General features: G+C 43.1%; 1 protein-coding gene across 4 annotated transcripts in view; it reads right to left on the bottom strand.

Moving 5' to 3' along the window:
- Positions 1 to 3,944: 3,944 nt before the first annotated feature.
- Positions 3,945 to 18,001, bottom strand: part of XPO7 (exportin 7) — a 103,148-nt gene continuing 89,091 nt past the window's right edge. For all 4 annotated transcript variants that reach the window (XM_070505243.1, XM_070505241.1, XM_044766770.2 and 1 more), the window contains 11 exons: positions 17,620 to 17,728; positions 16,562 to 16,668; positions 14,181 to 14,269; positions 13,337 to 13,444; positions 10,798 to 10,880; positions 10,349 to 10,563; positions 9,990 to 10,128; positions 7,816 to 7,976; positions 7,271 to 7,369; positions 6,567 to 6,694; positions 3,945 to 5,545 (listed from right to left, as the gene is read on the bottom strand). In XM_070505243.1, coding sequence (XP_070361344.1) covers positions 5,452 to 5,545; positions 6,567 to 6,694; positions 7,271 to 7,369; positions 7,816 to 7,976; positions 9,990 to 10,128; positions 10,349 to 10,563; positions 10,798 to 10,880; positions 13,337 to 13,444; positions 14,181 to 14,269; positions 16,562 to 16,668; positions 17,620 to 17,728 — 1,332 coding nt within the window. In that variant the 3' untranslated portion in view covers positions 3,945 to 5,451. The remainder of the gene's footprint in view (positions 5,546 to 6,566; positions 6,695 to 7,270; positions 7,370 to 7,815; positions 7,977 to 9,989; positions 10,129 to 10,348; positions 10,564 to 10,797; positions 10,881 to 13,336; positions 13,445 to 14,180; positions 14,270 to 16,561; positions 16,669 to 17,619; positions 17,729 to 18,001) is intronic.

The raw sequence follows: 18,001 nt of genomic DNA on the forward strand, positions 1-18,001 counted from the left end.
TCCCAGAGCAGGTGGAGCGCGCCGCCACCATCCTTTCCAGCCGGGTCTTTGGACGGCGCCTCACGACTGCCACGGCGCACGCCGGGGTGCGGCCACGCGCGTGACCTCGAGCACCCGGGACCCGGCTCGGCGAGGGTCCGAGGGCCGCGGCAGCGCAACTCCCGCCTTCCAGGAATGCCCGGCACCTGGCGCGGCGGGCCGTGGGCGCGGGCAGGAGTCACGACTGCGCCTGCGCAGGGCGGCGGCGCGAGCCCGCGCGGAGATGCGTCCGGGAACGATCCTGCGCGCGCAGACGCGACGGGGGCGGCAGCCTGTTTGGGGAAGTCGAGCCGGGTCGGGTGCGCCCCTTTCCTCTTTCCTTCGTGGGTCAGGGGCATGGTGCCAGGGGCTTCTGCTCTTTTCTTTTTGGGAGAGGCCCAAGGCAACGTGCGCGTTTCTCCCGCCCAGACCAGGCAGCCGGGGCTCTGCACGGCTCTCACCAGGTCAGGTCCAGCCCATCACCTCCCCTACCATCTTCTGCACTCTGCCCACGCCCCAGATACACATCCTTCTCATTCATCAGGACCTTTTCCGTCTGGTCCAGGCTTTTAGGGAGCACATTTTGGTTGCTAAGATGGGGAAGAACTAGGGATAGGAATACCTCAAATAGAGTGTGAGTAGGTCCTAAGACTTAGGGGCAGGGACAGGAGCGGCGAGACCTGAGAGAGGGAGTGGGCCTCTCCCTTGAGTCTTGAGAAGGGCAGGTGGGCAGAAGGCATGGAAGTTTAGACTGAGAGGGAGGGTCTGCAGACCGGGAGAAGGCAGGAGGTAGGGCGGGGAAGCAGGGAGCAGTGGCCCGTGTCTAGCTGCATGGCAGGGTTCTGCTGCAGCGTCAGTAGCTTGGCTGGTAAAGGTTCTAACTTGATTTGCTTTGTGACACATGTCCCAGACTGCAAAGTGTTCAAGGGTGGGGAATTGGTTTTCTGATAAATAGAAATGATAATGGCCTGCTATATTCTCAAAATGAAAAGTGGTTTCATTTCCATTGATTTCCCAGATGAATTAATTCAGCCTTGAGAGGATGCTGTACCTTCACCGCCCAATGTACTCTTGAAGAGCTGAGGCAAGCTTGGGCTTTCTGACTTGGATACTACTGCTCCTACACGTCCCCACCATTTTACTCTAAGACTCTGTACGGTGGCCCCTCTGAGCTTTACATAAAGCCAGATCTATTGTCCTACTAATCAGTTTTTATCCTGAGTTTGGTTGTCCTCCAGACCTTGAATCCAGACATGCATGGACTGACTTAATTTGTTATCCAATAGCAGGTGTTGTAAGAGTCCCCATTTGTCATTTTTCATTTCTTTGTAACCTAATGGTGGTTTGGGCCATATGGGTAATGCTGTATGCTTAAGTCTGAGCTGTCCGTCTTCACGGTTATCAAGCAGAATGTAAAATATAATTGTGTATGGTGCTTGTATAAGTACTGTTCATTGTGTTTTGGAGTGAGTTTGTACTGTTGAGTGGCAATGAATTTGCCTTGCAAGTGATGATTTTTGGTTTTGAGTTTCCTTTTCTGTTGCTGACTGTCAAAAAGGTGTTTGGCCTATAGTGGATGCTAAGTATTTGACAAATGAACAGAGAGCAGCAGTCAGGCTGTCCTGTAGGGTTTGCTGAGGAAGAGGGATGATGTTCCAAGCTTGATTCCATTCTCCATTCTGATCATCTACCGTCTGGCAGCTGATTCGTTTAGCTGACCCACTGCTCCTGAAATACACCAAAGTGGCTGGCCAGTGCATTCCAGGCTATCTAAGAAACTCCAGATAGATGTAATGGACCCAGGAGACAGGTGACAGAGGCGAGAATCCTCTTAGACATTATCTAGCACCTAATTGGCAGTTGTGTTACTTATGGCTGGTGAGTATACTTTTATCCTGTCAAATTTATTTTAAAAATATTTAAATAGGCCTTTTAATTAGTCATAATCATTTACATTTTCAAGGCCTTGTTATCAGATTTATGACTTTTGCAGGTTGCCTGTAATTATTTTTGCTTTGGCACTTTGGTAGCATTAGATGGCAACTTAGGTTTGTTTGTAGATCAGGCAAAAACCTTGGGTGGGGGGAGGGTTGGCTGATGGCAAATAGGATATAGAGATGTGTTTTGTCTCTCTTCATGTCATCTCATGACCAAGAGTATTTTGGAAGATAGTCTGTTTCTGCACTTGGTTGAAATTTCATACGGTACTAGAACATCTTTCCATTTGGGGGAAAAAAACAAGGTCTTAAGAATAAGTTCATGTTTGCAGAATATAAAACTTATTGGACACTCGCGTTAAAGTCCTTACTTAAAATCTAAACAGCTGAAATTTGACCCTGGGCCAAATCCCTTCTTCTTTTGTCTGATTTATACTTTGGTGGGAATAGATAACCCTTATTTGGGCAGAGCCAACAAAACACACATACATACATAATGCAATTTAATAATCTGCAGTAAAGACTTTAGGTGTTCTGTCAATGTAAGGCACAGTATGTGTCAGGAAACACTGTCTAAATAGACACTTGACATGGTGACCACAGTGCCCAGGATACTCCAGAAACTAATAAACTCTTGTTTTAACTGAATACAACCTCCACATGACTTCCTGGGGAAATTCCAAGTTTAAAGATAACTGGCTTCCCAATTATTAGCTTGAATCATGTCAAATTGCTGATAATTAATCAGAAAAGATGGCTACTTTTTGGGTACCCCCCTTATAATCGTCAATTAAGAAAGGAACAGCTTCACTGGTTAACAAATTCGATGTGGCTGGGGAAGATTTTAACTGTGGCACTTTGTCAGGACTGGACTGCATGAGGAAGCACCACCTCTGGTGAGTTTCTTGCCTCTGAAGTTGTTTTTGAGGAAAGGCAGGGAGGGGGGTCTGGGGTTTTGCTTATCACTCAGCATCTCAGGATAGTTGGAGGACAGGAAATTCTTCAAGAACCTGTGAGAAAGTTATTTTTTGTCTTATTTACTACAGAATTAGAATTCAAGGTCACTGGAACATGTCACTGGAGTGTTTTGCATATTAATGAAGCCTAACCATTTTATATTTCTTTTAGGCTTAGAGACAGACCTGGCTAAGACGAATCAATTGTATTTGCCTTCTGGCCATTAGAATACAATTTTATGCCTTCGAAATGACTTGGGACCAAGAAGGTACCCAGAAGACTGAAACAGCAGACACAGGTAGCAGGACATCTCGGTAAGGTGGACAACAGCGGCCTCCAGAGCCTGTGATTCCCTGGATATGAGTGCTTTCCAATGTTCCTGACAATTAACTTCCCTTCCCTGGGTATTACATAGTATGGGAATGAGAAGCAGGCTCCGTTAACTGTAGTGTTCTTCATTCGATAATTCTGGCCCACTGAGTACAAAAAAAGTATGTTATGGGATAACATTTATCCTTAAACTTGTGAGGATCTAATGAATGAAGCCCAGCCACATTAGAGGAGCAGATGTCAGAACATTAACAAAACTAGGCTTTCTGCAGTTATTATTCCTCTGCTTGTTGCCATGTTCTTACCTGGAAGCTAGTAAGGGAGAGCGGCTTCACTTTTATAGTTGTGGGCAACAGCAAAAATCCTTTGCAGACCTCATGGGCCAGAATTATCAAATGAAGGATGCAACAGTTAATGGGGACTGCTTCTCATCCCCATACTATGTAGTATCCAGGAATAAGAGGACTTAATTGCCAGGAACACTGAAAAGTATTAAGGTACATATTTTGTTATCAACTAAACCAATCATACTTTTAAAAGAAATTGAGTCAGACTTAGTCCAATGAAAAACAAGCTAATTGGACAAGGTTGAGGGATTGCTGTCATCTACTGGCTTTTCAGAATCCATGGTTCGGACACCTTCATGTGTTCAGAGTGGGACATGTCCCTGTAGACACACTAGACTTGATTGCTGAAACCAGGTCAGTAGAAACCATTGAAGTTTATTGGCGGTCACAATGCTTACACTGTATGCAGCAAACACCCTTACAAGTCTATCCGCAACCTGATCACGCAAGAAAGGATTCACCACACAGTTGCCAGAGGAGAAGAAAAAAAAATTAACAGGCTTGTTTCTAGGGGTAGAGGAGAGAAAAAAATGTAAAACCTAATTGGTGAGTGTCCCATGGGCAAGAGCTGAACTAGAGATGCGTACAACTAGCAGCAGCAGTTGTGGAAAAAGTACAAGGCAAAGAGCTTTCTCCATTAATTTTCCTCTGTAGGTTAATTTTTTTAATATTCAAAACATTTATTATGGTTTTCATTTTATAAAAATGTATATTTTTAAAGGGGTGGGAGAATGTTAAATACTTCATGCCAGGCAGACCTTGTTATTAAGAACCCCTCCACTGTGGTAACAACGTCCTCCAGTTCATACATTCGCCAGTGCAGGGTCCATATATAAATATCCACACGCACACCTCCACACACACTGCCTCAACGGCTGGGGAAGACTCAAAGGTGTTGGCCACACGCAGTTCAGCCTCTGGTGGACTCATCCAGACTGCTCACCAGGAGAGCAACGGGTTCAACTCCTTCTCTCTGGTCTCCACCGTTACAGAGACCAAGAGCCCTAAATCAGAGAGTTACATCCAACTTTTAAAAGCAAGAGGCATCTGTCTGAGGTTGAGGGTAAGCAAAGTGGGAAAAAGGATGAAGCCAAGAACACCAAACACTTTTAGCTGGAGTTGTCTGTCACTGCAAGAGGCCAAAGGACCTAGGGCAGCATCTACGGCTGAAGGGGAGGGACGGTGCTCCACATGGCTTAGAGTTCCTAATAACAAGGGTAATACAGTAACAGGAAGTGGTAATTTTGGGGGCAAGGAAAGGGCAATAAGAAAAAATATACATTTGGAATTTTTACTTTTTTTTTTTTTGCCTCTCTACACTGTGTCACTAAATATATCTCTGCACGTTCACACATCCTCAGTCCAGTAAAGCTTCAGGCCACCAGAATACACATTTTTTCCTCATTCGCATACACAACCCCTCACATCAGCATTGGTGCACTAGACTCTGTAAAAATTTTTCAGTCACACTTTTTGTTTTTAAACTTGAGTCAATATAAACCTTGTTCAAAATGTTATGAAAAAATGTACATGTTTATACAAGGCAGGTTGTGGCAGGACACTGGGGGTTCTCCCTCCTTGGGTGGCCCCAGGAGGAGGGGGCTGGAATCTCACACATTTGTGTCTCTGTCTCCTCCCACCACCCTTCCCACCCAATCCCCCAAGAACCAGCAGCGCCCTGCCCCCTAGTGAGTGCACTCACACCCTTATTCCCTGGGGAAATAGCTAGTTGATCTTTGCCATTCTCCCCACACCCCAGAAGAGGGAGCCAGGATCAGGCAGGCCCTCTCCCTTGTAATTGCTCGCCCCTCTGGGCCAGACCAAAGGGATGCTGCTCTGTACAGGTAGAGTCCAAGGAGGTGTCAGCTCATCATATCATTGCTATTCACGCCATAAGTGGAATTCTTCATCGAGTCGTTGACTTCTCGACGGAATGCGGACAGGTTCTGGGTGAACCTACAGAGAGGATGCATGTAGGTTGGGGGAGTAGGGTGGAAGGGAAGGTCTCTGCCTAAAATGCTTCTAGCAGACAAGGAGCTACCGAGAGACAGAATGTGTGGACTGATGGCTTCTGTTTTTAAGGTCAGCTCATGTCAGTTGTAAGACTTTAAGGGCAAGTTGGGCTAGTTCTGTGTTCCTTTTTACCTGACAACTTCATGGCAGGTCTTGAGATCTGCTCAAATCTGGGGCTTGAGGGCCACCATGGGCTCATGGCAGCACAAAAGGAATCTTACTGACAGAGGTGGGAGGTGACCGTCACAAAGTGAGGGCAGGAAGAGAGTGAAGCTGTCTCATTGCTTAATGCCAAGAGACCTGTGGTAGAGAGCTGTGCTGTCCAGCATGGTAGCCACTAGCCACATATGGCTACTGAGCACTTGAGTTGTGCCCAGTGCAACTGAGGAACTGAATCAAATTAAATTTAAAATTCAGTCCCCCAACCACACCTTAATTAATTTAAAATGCTATATTTTAAATTAACTAAAATTAAATTAAAAAATTAATTTAGAAAAACCTGACATTCAATTCAGTTACTGAACAACTTCTAAGTATGTTTGGAACAACTTGAGTATGGGAATCTACTTTGTTCATTGTAAATTTTAAGAAATCTAAATACAAATCAAGTTATTGCCAATGAAAATTTAGCATCTGAAGTGAGATGCCCCGTTAAGTGTAAAATACGCAGGATCTTGAAGACTTAGTACAATAAAAAGAATGTTAAAATCCTCAATTTTTAAATATTGATTACACATTGACATGAAAAAATTTTGGATACAGTAGGTTAAATGAATTTTGTCTCTTTCTACCTTTTTTAAAATGTGGTTACTGGAAAATTTAAAATTACTTACATGGCTTCCTTTTCCAGTGGACAGCACTGCTTTAGATGGCCTCTAAAAGATTTTCAAGGAATTTCCCTTGTTTCAATGATTTGAAAAATGACAATTGCCTAGGATTTCTTGGCAGGGCCCTCTACACTTACCTGTCTCTATTCTTTGTAAGAAGATTTCGCTCAATGCCTTCCATCAAGTTTTCAAAACATAGATGCATAGCCTGCTGCTTCTCTGGTGGCTGGCTGTTCACGATACTATTCCTTAGGTCAGAAAAATACTGTGGGGCAAGGAGTGAGACAGGGTAAGAAGAGAAGATGGGGAAAGGCAGATTAGCTCCCCATCATCTGCAGGGTTGAAGGAATTTTCTCCAAGAAGAAATGGAACACCCACTAACATTACATACCTGTTTTTTGATTCAAGCAAGTACTTGCAAGATAATATATCTTTATCTTACTTAAAAATCAAGAATTTTAAATCTCTAAACACTATAAGGGTTACCTGATCCAGATTCTTCTTTTAGAGCAATTTCTAGACTTACTTATGTTTCTGGCAGAGCTGGAACTAGAACTTAGATCTTAGCTGCTCTGATCTCCAGGTATATTCTCCCCTTGTAATACTTCCTCATCCTTTACCTTTGTCTGAACTGCCACATATGCTGACTTCTAACAGATAAGTGATTATGTGTTATTCAAAGCAATGAAAAGGACATGCTCAGAAAATGGGCCGTTTTCCCTCTGTTTTACCACTGTGGGGTGTTTCTTTAAGTATTTCACACAGTGCCCTGGAAAATGACAGGCAGACGCACACTTAGCCGTGCTTCTGGCTCTGGTCACCAGGGAGCTGGCTCGCTTACCTTTTCGTTAAGTAGTATCAAGCCAAGCAGCGGTCGGGACATAGACCACTGGTTTCTGCAGTCTTCAAAGATGATGATGTTCAGCACCGTCGACAGCATCTGGAAACGACACGGAGGCAGTGACCCGGGGTGCGGCTACCCAAGACAGAATGACAGATTCCAGACAGAGGGTTTTATCAGGTTGAAGGCTTTTTCTGTCTAGGATAAACCAGATGGATGCTGCTAGCTCATGTCCACTTACAGCAATGGGTGAGCAAAGTCGTTGTCATGGAAGGAGGACACTGGTCATGGGGCAGGCCCTGGGCATGCACGTTGGTGTGACACTCAAAAGAGCAATTCACAACCTGATTTTCCCCCCCAGATTTTCTGTATCCAATGATTACTCAGCAAACTCAAGATCCACTACAATTTTAAGGCATACACTTTACCTCGGCAGCATTAACCTGATGAGATGGTAGTCACTCATCTTGCTTCACCTACCCTCTCTGAGGGGTTCTTCCATTGTAGGACACCCCACACTGCCTCCTAACCTTCATGTTCCTTACCTGCTGTATCATCTCTGGATGCTGCTGCATAATATGCAGAAAGCGATCACTCTCCTGGTTCAGGGGTGTTGTCCTCTTCTTGGTGCTACGTGACAGCTGCTTGAAGAGGTATGTCACGATGTGGTCCAGGCAGGAGCAGCAGCCTGTGCACACCATGGTGTCTGGAAGAAGGAGGGGCAGGGGTAGAGCAGCTGGAATGCGTAGCTGTGGATGGTGACTGGGCAAACCTGGATCGCCCTGAGCTAAGATCCCAGAGGGACCCAGTCCGACTGGAATTGTGGCCAGTTCAGCCAGGGCCACTGCTTGGGATCCTTCCTGTTACCCTCTCATCCTCATCATATAGCAAGGTCCAATTCTAAGTTGGAAAGTGAGTGTGTAGTAATAGATAATATAAGGAAATAAATATTGAAATTATTGACTGGATGTGGTGTGCATGTATGTCTTTCGCTTCATTAAAAAACCCAAATAGTTTACATATAGTAAGTACTTCTATTGTGTCAGAGATTGTGCTAAAGTCTTTACAGGTATTATCTTATTTATCCTCTCGAAAACTCTAGGAGGTAGGTGTTCATTTTACAAATGACTAAAGCAAAGTTTGAAGAAGTTACGTGACTTGCCTCCAGATCGCTCTGCTACTAACTGGAAGAGCTGTGATTAGAATCCAGGAAGCCTGAGATGTGGCCTACACTCTGAGTTACCTGGGTGATGTCATTAAGCACAGCTTAATACAGCCTATCAACAGCTACAGTTTGTTGGAGTGGGCCACCATGTTCTTTATTCATCTCCAAAGCATTTCGGGGGGATCGAGGTAGGGGAGCTGCAGACTCGTCCGTGCATTTTACCCAGGGGACACTGTAGCACAGCCTGTGGACAGAGCTCTGACTAGGTGAAGCTCAGGCCACAGCACTAAGAGTAAATCATTCTGTTTCCATTTATGCAGAGGTCCCTCTATTTTTAAGAAGCTATAAAATAGTCTTCCAAAGCATGGTCTGATACTTTGACTAGATTGTCCTAGACATGGCTATGCACTTTGCTGAATGGAAGTAAATGCATACCAAAGAAGTGGCACGCAGATGCGGACAACTCACCACAGTAGACGACCCAGAAGCTCTTCTATGTGCATTTGCCCTAGATCATGATTATTTTACTTAATTGTCCTACTTATGTTTTGCTTAGCCCAACATAAAAATGTATTTTACTGGGGCCAGCCAAGTGGCTCAGCAGTTAAGTGCACACTTTCTGCTCCGGCCTGGGGTTTGCCGGTTTGGATCCTGGGTGCAGACATGGCACCGCTTGGCAAGCCATGCTGTGGTGGGCGTCCCACATAGAAAGTAGAGGAAGATGGGCACGGATGTTAGCTCAGGGCCAGGCTTCCTCAGCAAAAGGAGGAGGATTGGCAGCAGTTGTTAGCTCAGGGCTAATCTTCCTCAAAAAAAAAAAAAGGTATTTTATTTTCTGAACACACACATACCTACTAAGATCACTAGAAGGCAGTTTCTCCAGCCAGACAGGAACCAGCTGGAGCAGGATGAAAAAATATAGAGATAGCTGAGTAAAACCCTTCCACAGCTTCTACTGTCCTCCGGATGAACTCCAAACACCCTCATATGGCTTACAGGCCCCCTTCGTGATCTCCGGATTTCCTGTGCCTCCCTCTCTTTCCAGCTTCCCTTCATTCCTCTTCTGTAGGAGTGCACCAGCCACCTGGACTTCCCAACCCTTTCTTGCTCCTAGATGCTAGCACTTGGTGTTCCTGCTGTGAGGAAGCCTCCTCCACCGACCTGATAAGCCTGTTCAACTTTTAGCTTTATGCTTTCCTACCAATTCTTCTGGTCAGCCTTCCTTGCCCCCACCTCCTCAAAACCAGGAGCTGAGGTATTCTTCCTGACAGCTCCTACGGCACTTCGTACTCATGCCCACCGCAGTGTCTTAGTAGGTAAGCTGAGTCAACAGGCTGTTGTCTGTTTCACTACTGTATCCTTAGTGCCTGGCACAGCGCCTGGCCCTCAGGAGGGGATCAGTAAGTATTTGCTGAATGAGAATGTACCCATGAGTTATGTATTCTGTTGTTAGGGCCAATTCCCCAAAGCAGTATCCTTTTGGATACTGGGGCAAGATTCTCCCTTTTTGTTTAGTTAAGTGGCAAAAACAAACCAACAAACCCAGGGGCTTACCAAGTGCAGTAAGTCCTTCAGAAATGGAAGAGAGAATATACATGATGACATGAGGTTCCAGGCTTGCAATAAAGTTCATGTGGTCCTGGGTCAGGACTTCCAGTAGTGAATAGTAAGACTGGCTGAGCTTGGGGTAATCCTGTGGGAGAAGAAGATGAAAATCAGCTTAGGCACTGTGTACCTCAGCATACAGGCAGCAGGGTCTTAGATCAAATAGCTTAGTTCCCTTTGATGGGAAAAACGAAAGACCTAGTTGGAGCTGGCTTACAGTTCTCAAGAGAAACATTCAGTCATGGTCTCAGCAAAAAAAGAGAACATGATTAGGGCCTTGGATCCTGTCAATGAAGCTTAAGGCTTACCAGGAGATCACTGTGGGGAATGGAGAGGAGCAGCTTGATGAAGGTCTGTAGAGCATTGTCCAGGGCATCGTCTCCATAGAGACGGAAGACTCCAAAATTGACATAACTCCCACTGAGAGCAGCCTTTAGCATGGAGAAGCAGATGGAGACACCCTTTAGCTTCAGTGCATAGACCTGATCCTTTGGGACTTCTCCTAGTGTCAGGATGCGATTGCCTGAGTAGACATGTGATAGATAATGTATTTATTCAACGACATTATAGTTGATAGTTTATAAACCAACTCAACCCTCCTACTCCAAAGGTCCTTGGTGCCGGCTGGCACTGTAATACAAATGTTATGAGCAACATAGCACGCCTTGACAGTGCTGTCCCAGCTACTGCCAGGGTATTTGGTATGGTGACTGAGCTGGAATTCACTTCCAGGGTTCTGCTCCACTAACAAACTTACCATACATTGTTATCATCTTGCTGGTTTCTCTGAAGAGTAAGATGCCATTGGGGGAAGAAACATCAAACTGGAGTCGCTGGGATCTAAGCAGAGAACACAGGAGGAGAAAAAGTCAGAGGTATGTTGTTGGAAGATTGGGATACTTCAGGCGTTCATCTGGGTACCTCGGGTGATTCTTTTCGTCACTAAGATGTGCAAATTACCTAGCCTAATGTGAAATAACCAAGTTAATCAAAGATATTTAACCACTGATACAGCTTATATCTTGAAGATCAACATGCTAGATTCAAGTTCTGCTCAAACTGAAAACATTTGAAAGAAACAAAAAAATGAAGCAGCAGATAAAATTATTCTCTTAAAATTCTCAATTTTATTTGATTAGCATAGCTTCTGCCACAGTCACTTCTTGGTAGTACTAACTCACTGCCCTTTGGACACGAATCTGTATTTACCTTTATGGCTTCAGTGGCAGCTGAGGGAAGGGTACAAGCATTGTTACCGCTTTATCAGAAGAAAAGATACAAAGGGACTTTGAATGCTACAAGAGCAGACAGCTAGGAAAGGCAAACATTCTAAACAACTGGAGTTCTGAGTTCCTGACTGTTCCCTAGACCAGGGCATGTCTTCTTTGGTTTGCCCCACCTTTTAATGAGCTTCACTGATCTAGCTGGTGAGGCCTCAAACCCAGGAGTCCTTCATGACTCCCTCCCCACACTGAGCCCCTCAAGATTTCTCTCTACAATATGCCTGAATCCCTCCATGTCCTATATAGTCCTTCGACTTCCACCCTTGCCCCTACAGTCAGTCCCATTCTTCACCTTGTGGCTAGGGCGACACCTTTGAATCACGTAAATGAGGTAATTTCAATCCCCTGCTTGAAATACTTCCTTCAGTAGCTTCTCACTGTAACAAGAATATGTGCCCAGGCTCCACTGCTCTACTATGTTGCTCTAACATCTGGCCTCTTGCCTGCCTGTCTGACTCATAGCCTACTATGGCCTCCCCTCACTCACCACGCTGTAGCCAGTGGCATTTTTCTGTCTCAAGTCCCAGCAAGCTCCTCCTAACTTAAGACTTTTTGTAGGTGTTTTTTCTGTTTAGATTGCTTTTGCCCCTTCTCTTTGCATGGCTATCAGAAACTTAGATTCCCAACTTAAATCTCACCTTCTCTCACCCTCCTCTCCTTCAATTCCTGTTTTATTACATTATTTTATTTTATTTTATTTTTTTTAAAGATTTTATTTTTTCCTTTTTCTCCCCAAAGCCCCCCAGTACATAGTTGTGTATTCTTCATTGTGGGTTCTTCTAGTTGTGGCATGTGGGACGCTGCCTCAGCGTGGTCTGATGAGCAGTGCCATGTCCGCGCCCAGGATTCGAACTGACGAAACACTGGGCCGCCTGCAGCGGAGCGCGTGAACTTAACCACTCGGCCACGGGGCCAGCCCCTACATTATTTTATTTTTTCAGAGCACTTACCACTGTCTGAAATGATCTTCCATACTTATTTTACTGTCTTCCCCCTACAATGTAACATCTAAGAAAGCAGAAGTTTTGCCTGGCACAATAGCTGGGAAAGTGTGTGGCAAAGAGTAGATGCTCTCAAATATCTGCTTTATAAATGAATAATTCTTGAGCCAGCTATGATGGCCCAGTGGTTACAGTTCGGCGTGCTCTGCTTCTGTGGCCTGGGTTTGGTTCCAGCATTGGAACCACACTACGCATCTGTCAGTAGCCATGTTGTGGCAGCAGATAACACAGAAGAACTAGAAGGACCTACAACTAGAATATACAACTATGAACTGGGACTTTGGAGAGGAAAAAAAGAGAGGAAGACTGGCAAAAGATGTTAGCTCAGGGCAAATCTTAAAAAAAAAAATGACTAAACTCTTGACCATAAGCCTCGTGCGAGACTACAGCCTCTTTGAGTATTACCCACTCCCTCACAAAGGTAATCTTAAAAATGACTAATTCTCTAAGGAGGCCCACGAGACGCAGATGCACACACCTGAAATTCTAGTCAAGTCAAGGTGCTGGATTTTTCTTTTTCTCCATCTCTAAATTGTTGGGTAAATCTAAAATGTGATATTTTGGAAATCTTTCTTTTTAAGTAAATCTTTACTGATCCAGCTGTAATTTGCCTAAACAAATACCTTTCTTAAGAAAGAGCATTCGAGTGTGTCCTGCATCCCTCTCAACTGTCTCTACGGAGTGTGAACTATGAAAGTAGTAGGCATGGCGCCATTATTGAATGTTAACTCCGATGCGTTTGGGGAGCGAAATCAGAACCGTGCTTGCCAAACTCACTTCTCATGAGAATCTTGAGACTCTTTTTAAAGTGACTTCTTTCCTGCAAGCAGCTATGGCTTTGTATGGTTGGGGACACACTTCCTTCAAACAAACAAAGATAGACATGCATGAACTTTTAGAGGTTTTCACATTTCGATAGCAGTGAATCTTATCTGCCCATAACACAAGGTAGAGCAAATTCTTTTAGGGCTTTCTCAGATAAAAGTGCAGTTGTGCCCTGCTTCCTGCTTACCTGTTATGAACTAATTCAGCCATCAGCTTGAGCACAGGTGTGGTACAAGCTGGATCATGGTACCACAGCTCAATTGCCCGCTGGAGAATTGGCATGTAGGATGGATATCTGTAAATGAAAAGCTAAGGAGAAATTTCTGAATCCAGAAAGGTATATAGAATTTTAAATAATTTCTCAGCACTGGCTAAGTACAGTGCTGAAAATTTGAAGTGACAAATTACAGTTCTCTACTTTCCTGTCTCTTGCTTGTTAACCTTGGGGTCTTTCTAACCAGAAGGTGCTAAAGTGATTGTGTGTGCTTTAACTTGTAACAGGCATCTAATAATACACTGTAATTTACATAATGACTTTCTTTTGAAGAGCACAATGCATTTCATGTTGTTATTTTCTGTGATAGGAAAGGGAATCAGCTATTTCCATTACATAACTATTGGAGAAACAGAGGCACTCAGATTTGAAATTTGTTCAGGGTTATGAAGTCAGTAAGATCAGATTTTCTAATCCCTCGTAAAGCTGTCTCTTTTTCAGTAGACTAAATGTTTCTCTTTTCTAAGTGCAGCAAAATTCACATGCAACAGTTCCACAGTGGTATTATTCCATAGGTATTTATGTCTGGGACTCAAGAGAAACTGGGAAACTATCTCAATGCCAGAGCAGAAACCTTGCATCATTAGACCTCTATGGAATGGGAGCTTATAAGCTATATGGTAGGCCTTTTGGCTAACTCTTCACCTTCTTTGCCTCACCATTCCCTCATCACCCCTCCCTCCCCAATGACCTCCGTCACCCATTCACATTCCAGTTAAGGCTTGCTGTGCTACACTCCTAGTTTGCATTAGGATACATCCATTCAAACAGCATCATGAAGCTGGTCTTGGCATTGAAGGCGAAAGCTATCCCTCTCAGGTCTCTTACTAGGCCAACTAGAGTTCGCTGTGGTAGAAGGCAAAAATACGTTAAAACAGAAAAAAAACCAAACCTATAACCACCTGATGGGGATTTCACATATCTGTAATCAAATTCTTTCTCCCATCATTCAACAAATTCTCCTTCCCAAATATTCTAAATTGATCTCTTCCACACTATTCCATACAATGGAATCTTTTCACTTCAAAAATTTTAGAAGCTTGTTATACTAAGAAAAACGGATGGTTCCTGATCCATCACAGCAAAAATAGAGGCTGAAAAAGTTTTAAGACATTAATGTGATAAATCATATGTTAAAAAGGAGAAAAGCAAAAAAGTTTATTCAAGAGGTAGAAAAAAGAAAGAAGAGCAAAAAAGTCCATACAAGAAGAGGTAGAAGACCCATATAGCCTAAAGGTCTGGCACCACACCTAATTCTACAAAGGTGCCAGTACCATAGGAACACAAATGCAGACCCTGCCAGGAGGAAGACAAAGGAGTCTACATGATGCCTGGTCCTTTGGTTGGGGAGTCTGGAGATAAGACTGATATGTTGAACCTTGGAGCCATAACCATTAAAGTACTATGCTTTTACAGAAAAAGAGACTGAGGCCTAAAGAGGTCAAGTAACTTGCCCACAGTCATGGTGCTACGTGACAAGAGGCCCAGGCTTAGGACTCACAGCATGAAGCTCCAAATCCAATGCTTTCTTTCTCCATAGAACCTTTCCTCGTGTTCCTAAAAGCTAATACTCATCAGTAGGTTCAAGGAGGTAGCACACTTGGGTATCCTGACTGATATGTCAAAAACAACTGGACTTCTGCCAACAGCCTGCTTTAAGCAAACAGTTCTATTCCTAAACTGATACCATAGGCTCAATTTTCAAATCTAAGACATGGTCAATCTAAAAGACCTGTTATGCTGAGGTGTGACACAGATGTGGGTAACGGTTGTAGTTCACGGCCAAGGTGATTCTTTTTATTAATTTCATTTGCTTTGTATGGAACTAATGTGATGGGGAAAACGGACTGATATTCACTGGTATCCCTAAATGATCCTTGATATTGGTTGATACGCTAGCCGAAGTTACTGATTCCACACTAACTTTAGCTTTGAATGGTATCCATCTCAACTCCAAAACACTGTTAGAAAGAGGAGAAAGAGTTGGACAAAGTGGTGTTGCTCTCTGACCTCCCTGTTGATTTGGAGACAGACAACTAAGAGGTTTTCTAAAGATGAAAATGGAGAATTTTAGAATGTCAAGTAAAACCTGACATTTTTAGGTGCTCTGTAATTCAGCCTCAGTGTCACTACAAACACCACAAAAAAGCCCTACAAATATTATTAGCCCAGTGTCTTCTGGTTAGGTACAGAGATCTGTAGGTAAGGACAGCAGGTATGTGTGAAGTAAAAAGATGAAAAAAGCAAAAATCAACAACTGACAATTCTGGGAGCCAGAAATCAATAACTAAAGGGAACATTAGAATTCCATATACATGTAAATTCACAAACCCTTCTAAATGACTCGTGTCAAAGAAGAAATCTTAACAGAAATTAGAAAATACAAAGAAGAGAATGATAATGAAAAATGTGACATTAAAACTTGTGGATTCTGGGGACCTGTTTCACAGCAATGTAAATACACTTAATGCTACTGAACTGTACACTTAAAAATGGGTAAGATGGTAAATTTGATGTTATGTTTTTTACGACAATTAAAAAAAAAAAACTTGTGGAATAATATACCTAGAGGATAGTTCTAGTTTTAAATGATTACATTAGGAAAGAAGAAGGACTGAAAAGTTAAGAAGTTAGAACAACTCCAAGGAAAATAACGATTAAGAATAGAAATAAATAAAATAGAAAATATAAATAAAATAGAGCGAAAATAAGCCCCCCCATTTTTTTTTTTTTTACAAAGACTAATAAAATTAACAAATCTCTGAAAGGACTGATCTAGAAAAAAAGAGAGACAGCACTAGTAAGCAGTATTCAAAATAAAAAGGGGCATACCTAAAGATACAACAGAGATGAAAAAGGCAATGAGGAAACATAGAAAATAACTATGCTAATACATCTGAAAACTTAGACAAAAAATCCTAAGGGCTGCTTAAGAACACACTTTAACATAAAAATAAAGAGTTTATAAACCAAACTGGTTCTTCTATTTCAAAATCCCAGGAGTCTAAGAGATTAAATAAAAAGCTAAATTAGTGGACAATTTATGGATAAGCACAATTTTTCTACAGTGCTAGCTGAGCTAGTCTGTCAGGGGTGGCCTCAACCAGAAGCTGATCAATCAGTGGGTGAAGGACTCACCTTTGCCTCTTGCTCGTTGAAACTATTAGTGCTAAACATCTGGGCGACAGCCTCAAACGCTGCTGTGAGTGGCAGCATGAATTGCTCATACTGATCTTCATCCTCTCCTGTAAGGGAAACAACCCAGAGTGTGACCCCAATATAAAAAATTCAAAGCTGTATATGCCTGGAAAATAAAATGGTATAAAGAAGAGCAGACCCAAGGATAATTCAAAGGGGTCCCTTTACTATCCCAATAGGTATTAGTAGCAATTTCAGAATAAAATGTATATATAGAAACAATTTTTAAACTAGAAAATGGCAGAAATCATCTAGTTCAGTCATGTCCAAATTTTTTCCATACTGAGCCAAAATATCAAAGATTCATGAGTATAAGGTACTACATTATTTATTTTTCCTTAAGTGAGAACTACAGTCACTTGAGAAAGGACTGAGTCTGGTGTATGAGAACCAGATGAGACTCAAACTTGAATCAGGTGCTTGTGGAGGCTTTATTCACACTTCTTTTTAAACAGTCATCTCTCTTAAACCTAGAAGATTTTATAATGTCATTTTAGTAGGATGATATTTAAATTGCTCAAAATTATGATGATACCATTGAGCTTCAGTCATTAGTGGACCCCAGACTGCTAATAGCACAACTGGAGCTGGAAAGGTGCTGACACCCTCCTGGGTCACATGTGTTAGTGAACCAGCAACGAAAAGTGGTGTTGACTGTCTCAGGTGAGTTGCACTTCAGTGTGGGGTGCAGGGGTTATCTGGCCAATGAGATGCATTTAGGAATCTCAATTGCCTTATTTTACAAATGAGAAACATGAACAAAATGTTAAATCACTGCACATCAGATGAAAACTTCAGGCCATACTGTTACTGTCTTCCGGTTACAGGGACCGTGACAGCATGATCAGTTCTTGGTGAAATTACACTGTTATTTCAGATAGGTTTGTTGCTGTTGAGACAGCGGGAAAGACCTCCCCCACGTCTAGTTTTCTATCTTCAAGTAAAAATTCAGAACAATGCCAGATGCCCTCCTGAGCCTCTTGGATGTACTGCAGTACCTAAGTCCACCATGAGGAGACGCCCAAGCGCCGTGTAGAAGGTGGTCCGACACCGCATGTCTGTCAGGTTGGACTGATTGTTAATACCCAAAAACGAAAAGTGCTCGCTCTATTGAAGAAAAGAAAACAAGTTACAAGGATAAAAACAAGGGTTAGAGGCAGAATACCAGGCAGCAGTTTTAGAATTCCTGAGCCCTTTCACACTACTGGCTACATCATCATTTCCTTAAGGGTATGTGTTTTTCTTCTTATTATTACTGTTGTTGTTACCTACAACTGATTTATCTTAGTACGAGCACAAGTAGGTGACTTCAGCATCACTCAGATCACCTGGGTCCCAAAGAGCAGCTCTGATGGCAGTGAGTGTGGTCTGGCAGCATGG

This window comes from Equus asinus, chromosome 3, assembly GCF_041296235.1.
Source record: "Equus asinus isolate D_3611 breed Donkey chromosome 3, EquAss-T2T_v2, whole genome shotgun sequence".
Taxonomy (NCBI): Eukaryota; Metazoa; Chordata; class Mammalia; order Perissodactyla; family Equidae; genus Equus; species Equus asinus.